The sequence below is a fragment of the Elephantulus edwardii genome, unplaced genomic scaffold, assembly GCF_000299155.1.
Source record: "Elephantulus edwardii isolate Elephantulus edwardi_28Jun2011 unplaced genomic scaffold, EleEdw1.0 scaffold00297, whole genome shotgun sequence".
Classification (NCBI taxonomy): domain Eukaryota; kingdom Metazoa; phylum Chordata; class Mammalia; order Macroscelidea; family Macroscelididae; genus Elephantulus; species Elephantulus edwardii.
This window is the reverse complement of record NW_006400047.1, coordinates 829,257-837,449: the sequence shown is the minus strand read 5'-3', so window position 1 is coordinate 837,449 and position 8,193 is coordinate 829,257. Positions and strand designations below refer to the sequence as shown.

At 38.1% G+C, this 8,193-nt stretch overlaps 1 protein-coding gene and 1 pseudogene across 1 annotated transcript in view; both read right to left on the bottom strand.

Moving 5' to 3' along the window:
- LOC102870779 overlaps positions 1–223 on the bottom strand; it is a 9,435-nt pseudogene extending 9,212 nt beyond the window's left edge.
- SUSD1 (sushi domain containing 1) overlaps positions 1–8,193 on the bottom strand; it is a 170,629-nt gene that overhangs the window by 82,426 nt on the left and 80,010 nt on the right. Inside the window, exon 9 of the mRNA XM_006900855.1 lies at positions 377–486. Within this exon, the coding sequence (XP_006900917.1) occupies positions 377–486 (110 nt within the window). The remainder of the gene's footprint in view (positions 1–376; positions 487–8,193) is intronic.

Below are 8,193 nucleotides of genomic sequence, written 5' to 3'. Positions count from 1 at the left end.
TATTGTTACTAAGTTCAAACTTTCAAAGTTTATTTAAGCTGGGAAGTCGAGCCAGTGAACTTAATTCCACATCAGCCATACTTAAAGACTCTAATTCTTTAAAAGTATCATTTAGGCCCTCAATTTCTCCATTGACACATCTGCAATTATCAAGGACTAACTCTGTCACCTCCTCCGGGGCTTTGTTCCCTAACTCCAGGTTAATCCTCTTCTTCATCTCCATGTCCTCCACCTCCTCTTCTGCCACTAAACTCCTCCCTTCCTCTTTCCTGCCTTTCCTCACCTCCCCCAACCCCGCAGTTCCTTCCCCTTCAATGGCTGCTCAGAGACTTCAAATTTTTAAGTGATACAACTCTGATAGCAAAAGAGAACTTACTTGGTACATTTGTTCTGAACCAATTTTCTTGGGATGCCGCTTCAATTTCAAGCAAGTTTCATTAAGTATCAAAATACTGAAAATTCCATCATCTTCTAAGATGTCATCTTCTGAAAGATAAGGAAGAACATATAGAAATATTGCACCATCTTAACCACACATATCTTGGCTAAGCACAAGTGAAACTCCAACATCCAAAAACAGAAGAAGCATTAAATTCAGCATCAACAGATGTACCTTCAAGTTCTGGCTTTACAATTTCTTAGTTGTATGGTCATAACTAAATCCCTTAACCTTTCTGACCTCAGTTTCCTAATTTGTGAAGTTAAAATAATCCAGCTTGCTTTTCTTCTATCACAAGACTTTTGAGATAATCAAAGGAAATATGTATGTTAAAGATCTCTGTAGACTAATAAAGTTGCAATATTATTAGGAAGCTAATCCTATTACTTGGATCCAAAAACCCAAGCCTACTGCCATCAACTCAATTCTGATTCACAGCAACTCTACAGGACAGAGCAAAACTGCTCCACGGGGTTTCTGAGGCTGTAAATCTTGGCAGCAGTGGAATGACTCATCTTTTGCCCACAGAGCCGCTAAATGGGTTTGAACCACTCACCTTTTCTTTAACTATCCAAATTTTAAACCATTTTAATACCAAGCAAGGCTCCTTCACTTAGACAGTCCCTCTGAAAGATAGCATGAAGTGAACAGAAGACAGAAAATCTGTGAGTCAAGAAAGGAGCCTAACTCACACTCTCTGATTACAGACCTTAGAGAATGTGCTTTCCAGCCTCAAGGGCATAGACAGAAAGTATATAATTGATTCTCACAGCAAAGAATATTTCAAGAGCTACTCACAGCTGGCTACTAAGGCATTAAAATAATTACACAGCAAGTCCCTTCAACTACAGTATAAAAAGTAATTTCATGCTTCCTGCAGTCTAATTCTTCCTTTCCATTTTCTGATTTCTTATTGTAGTCAAAAAGATGATTGTTAGCAATGAATTAAGCTTACAGAGAGACCAGGAGCACCATGGTAATACTCAAAGAAAACAAATTTACTAACAAAATCTGTATGTTTTCTACCAACAAGAGAAAGTTTAAGTGTCTCTCAGCATATCTATTTTTATAGCCAACCACCTTTTAATATGTTTTCCCAAGGGAGAGACTTGTTGTGTACAAAGTAATAATGTTGACCACTTATTTTGGTCAAAATCGTAATTGCTCACATTTTAAACCTCACTGATACATTCAGCACAAGGGTAGGAGAAAATATCCCTGAATACAATTAGAAAATGAAAAAACATGACAATGAGAGATAATTTGAAGACCTTTCACATTCCTTTTTTTTCTACTAGTTTATTTACAAAATTCGAATACATTGTTTTCAAGAACAAAGTCTTTCAATCTCCCTCAACCCCTCACCCCATCAAATTGGACAAGCCCATGCTTAATACCCCCTCCCCCTGCACGTCCTCATCCCTCTGCTTCCAACCCCTCCCACCACTCTTGGATCTTTATACTCATTCTACAATAATGGTTTTATACAATATTTATCCTTTGGGGACTGAGTTAGTTCACTCAGCATAATGCTCTCCAGTTCCTCCCAAGTTAGTTAATAATTTACGAAATCATTGTTCCGGCATGCTACATAGTATTCCATTGTGTGAATATACCATAATTTCTCAATCCATTTGTTTGTGGTTGGACCTTTAGACTGTTTTCATGTTCTTGTGATGGTGAATAATGCTGCTATGAACATTGGTGTACAAATCTCAGTTTGTGCCTCAGGTCTTGTTTTCTCAGGCTGGGTCATATAGACACATTGCTTCTCTATATATTCACAATTTTTATTTTAGAGATTTAAAAATACCAGAAACAAAAATTTCCATATGTATGCGTATTATTTTGAGGAATATTAAATGTATGTAAGAAATGTATGTGTGCATGAATGCATGGGGAAAACACCAGTACAAGATATTTGTATATACAAATATAACATAAGAAAAAGTAACATCTGCATATTCCCTGCCTCAAAATGACCCACAGATAGTGATTATAGTCTGAAATCTGAGGAAGATGGCAATGTGAACAAAGGCGTCTGGCTCCCACCTCCCACCCCCAAGCATGACAGCAGTGACTGAGAATAAGTGAAAATAGGTCAAAATTTGCATCTGGGTTGGAAAAAGAATTGGTTGTCAAACACAAGGCAGTAACATGATGACATTTCTGCTTAGGACAAAGTGGAAGAGTCCTGGCTAGTGAAAGAGACAGCTAGCTACTCAGTAACCTGCCTTCCAAAGGGAGGGGCACAGACTCAAAGAACGGATATCCCAGAGAGATGGGAGCTAGAAGCAAGCATGGAGCACAGGGCACAGGATATAAGTAAGTGAAGAATACTCCATCTGGATTTGCTTAGCCCAGTGGTTCCTAATCCTAACTGCCCATCTGTGGGAGGAGAATAGGTATCTCCTCTCATACAATTTACTGCCTCTGAAAATCCACTGGAGGGTCAACCATTAATCAACTCCAAGTCAATGGCAGTCAACAACATTTAAAAAAAAATCTTTTCAAGCACATTGGAAATCAGTAACAGAAAAAGATGACTGAAGTGAGACATAGTGACCTGGAGGTTCCACCTGTGAGAGAGCGTGGGTTGGCAGTAGGAGGGACTGGACTCTTTCAGACCCTATAGGCTGTGGTACCATAGAATTCAACTCAGCTCATTTCTTTCAAGTCGATTCTGCCTCATATCCAACCCTATGGGTTTCCAAGGCTATAAATCACACAAGAGGTGATTTCTATCTTTCTCCTGTGGAGCTGCTGGTAGCAACCTTTGGGGTAGTAGCACAATTCCCTACTGACTATACCACCAGAGCTCCCCAGTAGTACCACAGAGGAGCTGGCAATATTGAACAGGCCTAAGAGCAACAGCTTCAACAACCATGACAACAAAGTGCTCCGAAGCTCAGAGCAATGGGCTTTCTCATAGCCTTTCCCAAAAATCCAGGTCACAGGATTATCCTCCACCAAGTACTACTACCACTGAATTTATTCCAATCCACAGTGAACTATCAGAATAGGACGATGGTTCTAATTGAAACTAAGGTTCTCAATAACTGATTTTTTAGAAATAGCTTGTCCTGCCTTTCTTCCTCTTGGTGAACTCAAACTCCAAATCTTTCTCTTAGTAGCTAATCACATAATTGTGTCATTTAGTGATCCTACCAGATCATTCAGCCAGCAGTAAATTCTTCAAGATGAGATCTCAGGTAGGTAAAATTTCATTCTTCTTGGGTTTGAGAGGAATATCAGATTAAGATAGACTCTGTATCTCCCAAGGATAAGAGATGATGTTGTTGTTGTTGTTGTTGTGTACAGTAGATTCATAGCCGACCCATAGCTGACCTCTGGTGGGTTTTCAGAGGCAGTTAATCACACGGGAGAAGATTGCCCATAAGTAATGTAGGAGAGAAAAAAAAATCCACAAAGGAGAGAGTGATAATACTACCTTTGAAAAGTTAGTGAGATAAGTACTGGTAAAATTTGATAGTATCTGTTTTGTACTTTCAATAAAAATTTTAAAGATGGATTGTAACAAGATAAAGGATGAGAGGACAAGAAACTAGGACAGGAAAAGAGGATCTGGTTAAAGATGTAGAAATAAAAAAAAAAAAAGAACTGTTGTTGTTGTCTAGTGCCCTCAAGTCAAGTACAACTCATTGTGACCCAATGAAAAATAGATCTGAACCTTGCCCTATCCTGTGCCATCGTTACCATCTGTGATACACTTAAGCCCATTGCTCGAGTCCCCATTTCACTGAGGATCTTCCTCACTTTTGCTGATGCTCCACCTCTCTGAGAATGAGGTCATTTTCCAAGGACTGGTCCCTGGGAGAGAATCAAAGCATGAGAAGTTTTTCCATCCTCATCTCCACTTTCTCTGATTGAACTTTCTCCAAGACTTATTTGTTGGTTCTCTTGGAAGTCTTTGGGATATTCAGTATTCCTCTCCAGCATAACTAAATAAAAAGCATCAATTCTTCTGTCACCCGTATCCCTAGTCATTGTCCAGCTCTCAGGTGCATAGCAAGGGATTGAAAACACCATGATTTGAATCAAGTGCACTTTAGTCATGAAACTAACATTACTCCTCCTCAGGACACTGAGGTCTTTGACAGCAGATTTTTCCAATGCAACACATCTTCTGATCTCCTGACTACTGGCACCAAGTGTGTTAACTGCAGGTCTAAGCAAGATAAAAACTTCGATAACTTCAACCTTTTCTCCATCCACCATGATGCTGCCTATTGGCCAGTAGTGAGGCTTTTTATTTTCTTGATATTGAAATGTAATCTCTATTAAAGGCTATAGCCTTTTATCATCTTCAGCAAGTATTTCAAGCCCTCTTCACTTTCAGTAAGCAAGATTGTGTCATCTGCATAATGCAAGTTGTTGATGAATCTTCCTCTGATCCTGATGCAACATTCTTCTTCATAAAGTCCAGCTTCTCAAATTACTTGCTCAGCATACAGATTGAACAAGTATGGATAAAAGATAAAACCCTAACACACATCATCTTTATTTCAAACCATGCAGTTTTCACTTTCTGTGTTTGCACAACTGCCTCTTGGTGTAGGTATAGGTTCCACACAAACATAATTAAGTGTTCTGTGATTACTATTCTCTCAATACTATCCATAATTTATTAATATCCACTGAGTCAAATGCCTTTGCACAGTAAATAAAACACAGATAGACATCCTTCTGTTAATCTCTGCATTCAGCCAAGATCCATCTTACATGAGCAATGATATTCCTGGTGTCACGGCCTCTCCTAAATCCAGCATGAACTTTTGGTAGTTCTCTGTCAATTTACTCTTCTAGCTATTTTTGGATAATCTTTACCAAGATTTTGCTTGCATGTGATATTAATGATGTTATTTTATAATCTTGCATTTTGTTGGATCACCTTTTTTAGTAATGGAAATGAATATGAAACTCCTTCTGTTGGCCAGGATGCTGTCCTCCAAATTTCCTGGCATGGACTGGTGAGCACATTCAGGGCTGTATTTATTTGTTGAAACATGTCAATTCTAAGGACCTTACAGTGACTTTGTGTATTCCTTGATATTGTGTGTGTTTCCCAGATCACTCAAGATTTTGCCCATAGCATCCTTCAATATTGCAAATCATAGCTTGAATTTGTTTTCAGTTCCTTCAGCCTGAGAAATACTAAGTGAGCCAGTTCTTTCCTTTTTATTTTCTGACCTCACCCAGCTCTTTGCACTTATTCCATTGTAATACTTTGCTTTGTCTTCTTTAGCTTCCCTTTGAAATGAACCTTGCCTGATAGAATGCACAGAAATCAGATTGACTATGGAAATAATCACTGAAGAAATTAACTGTTTGCAGTCAAAATCAGGCCAGGTACTAAATGCAAACCACCAATTATGCATGTGCAAGTTTAACATAAAGCTGAATAAAATCAAAACAAGTTCACAAGAGCCAAAATATCACCTTAAATCAATTCCTTCTGATTAAAAAAAAATCATCTCAAGAATAGATCAGAAGCACTGAACACTAATGATCAAAGACCAGATGAGATGTGGGCTGACAAAAAGGCTATCATCCAAGAAAACAAAAGGTCATTACAGAGACAGAGGAGGAAAACAAAGCCAAAACAGATGTCAGAAGAGACTGAAAATTGCAGTAGGATGATGAAAATCCAAAACTAGAGGAAGAAATGCCCAATTAAAGGAGATGAAACAGAAGAGAACACTAGCTATTAGAGAGATGCAAATCAGAACAACAATGCGGTGTCATCTCATGCCAACAACAATGGCAGAGTTCAACAGGGCAGCAAGCAACAAATGCTGGTAAGAGTATAGTGAGTTTGGAACTTTCATACACCACTAGTTGAATGTAAAATGATGCAGTCACTAGAGAAAGCAATATGACATTTTCTTTAAGAGTTGAAAATAGAAGTATCATTTGACCATGCTGTTCCACTGCTAAAGGGAGCTCTGATGGCCTAGTGGGAAGGAGTTATGCTGCCAAGCACAAGGCACATTGGTTAAATCCACCAGCTACTCCATGGGAGAAAGATGGGCAATCTTCTCCTGTGCAATGTACAGCCTCTGAAAATCCAATGTAGAGTCAGCTATGAGTCAGTCCCAACCTGGTAACACACAACAACAACAATATTCTTCTAGTAGGAATATACCTTAAAGAAGTAAGAGCTGGGACACAAACAGATGTACGCACACCCATGGTTTTAGCATTATTCACAATAGCAAAGCATTATTCCTGATAGCAAAGAGATGGAAACAACTCAAGTATCCATCAGTAAGCCAATGGAAGGAGAAGCTATGATACATTCACATAATAGAGTACTGTGCAACACTGAAAAACAAATAGAGTACTGTGAAACATTGAAAAACAACAAAGAATTTCTGAAACACTAGGTAAAAATGGATGAGTCTAGAGGACAGGCTAAATTAATCCAGTCACAAAAGGCCAAATATTGTGTAAGAACATTGTAATAAAGACTAAAGAGATGTTTACTCACTGAGACTCAGTTTAACATAGTTACTGCAGGGGGTAATGGGGAAAGAAGAGAAAGTTAATTGACAACCAATGGATATTTCTTAGAATGTGTGAAGGTAAAGATGATGTGAAATGAATGGATCATTGAAATGTATGTATTGTAATTCATGTTATGAAACAAAATATGTATGAATGATTATAAAAAGAACAATGTTTTATAAATTTTCACTCAAATTACGCCTATCCATTCTCATTATTATTAATTTGGCAACTTATTCCCAGATTCTCGTGTTTCATTTTAATAAGTATTATGTTTTTGAAGATTTTGCTTTCACATTGATTTATAACAACATTTATCAAAACATTTAAAACAACACTTATAATTTTAACAATTTAGATGTAGATTTGATAGTTTTAATGCTTACTGCTAATTCTTTATACTTGGACATTGGCAGACAAATTTCAGAGGTTCAAGCTAGATTTAGAAGAGGCTGTGGCACCAGGGAGACCAGGCTGATAGAAGATTTCGGCCGAAAGCAGGGAGTAGCAGAAGGATGTATACTTTTGCTTTACTTATAATGAAAAGGCATTTGATTGTGTAAATAATAAAAAATTGTTCATGACATTGAGAATTGTGCTCATGTGAAATCTATACCTACACCAAATATTGTTGTCTGAACAGAACAGGGAAACACTGAATAGTTTACAATCAAGAAATGTGTCCAATGAGGCTGTATCCTCTCTCCATATGTAGAAGATCTATGTGCAAAGCAAATCATTTCAAAAGCTGGAATCTGAAGAAGAATGTGGCATCAGAGTTGAAGGAAGGTACATCAACAATCTGTGGTATGCAAATGACACAATTTTGCTTGCTGGAAATGAGGAGGGCTATAGGTGCTTATTACAAAAGGAAGACTATAGCCTTCATTATTTATTATATCTCAATATCAAGGAAAAAAAATCCATACCACTGGCTAAGGCAACATCACAATATATGACGAGACAACTGAAGTGGTCTCATTTCTTCTTGCTTGGATCCATAATCAATACACTTGGTATTGTTGTTGTTGTTTAATGCCGTCGAGTCATAGATGACTCATAGCGACTCTATGAACGAACAGCCTGAGCAATGTTCATACATAGAGTTTCCAGAGGCAAGCCATTTTGGAAGTGGATGCCGCTCCTGCTTCCAGGCTTGATTTAGTCGGGAAGCTCCAGCCAACACTGTCCACCATGGGTGCCCATTACCATGATTGGCACATCAC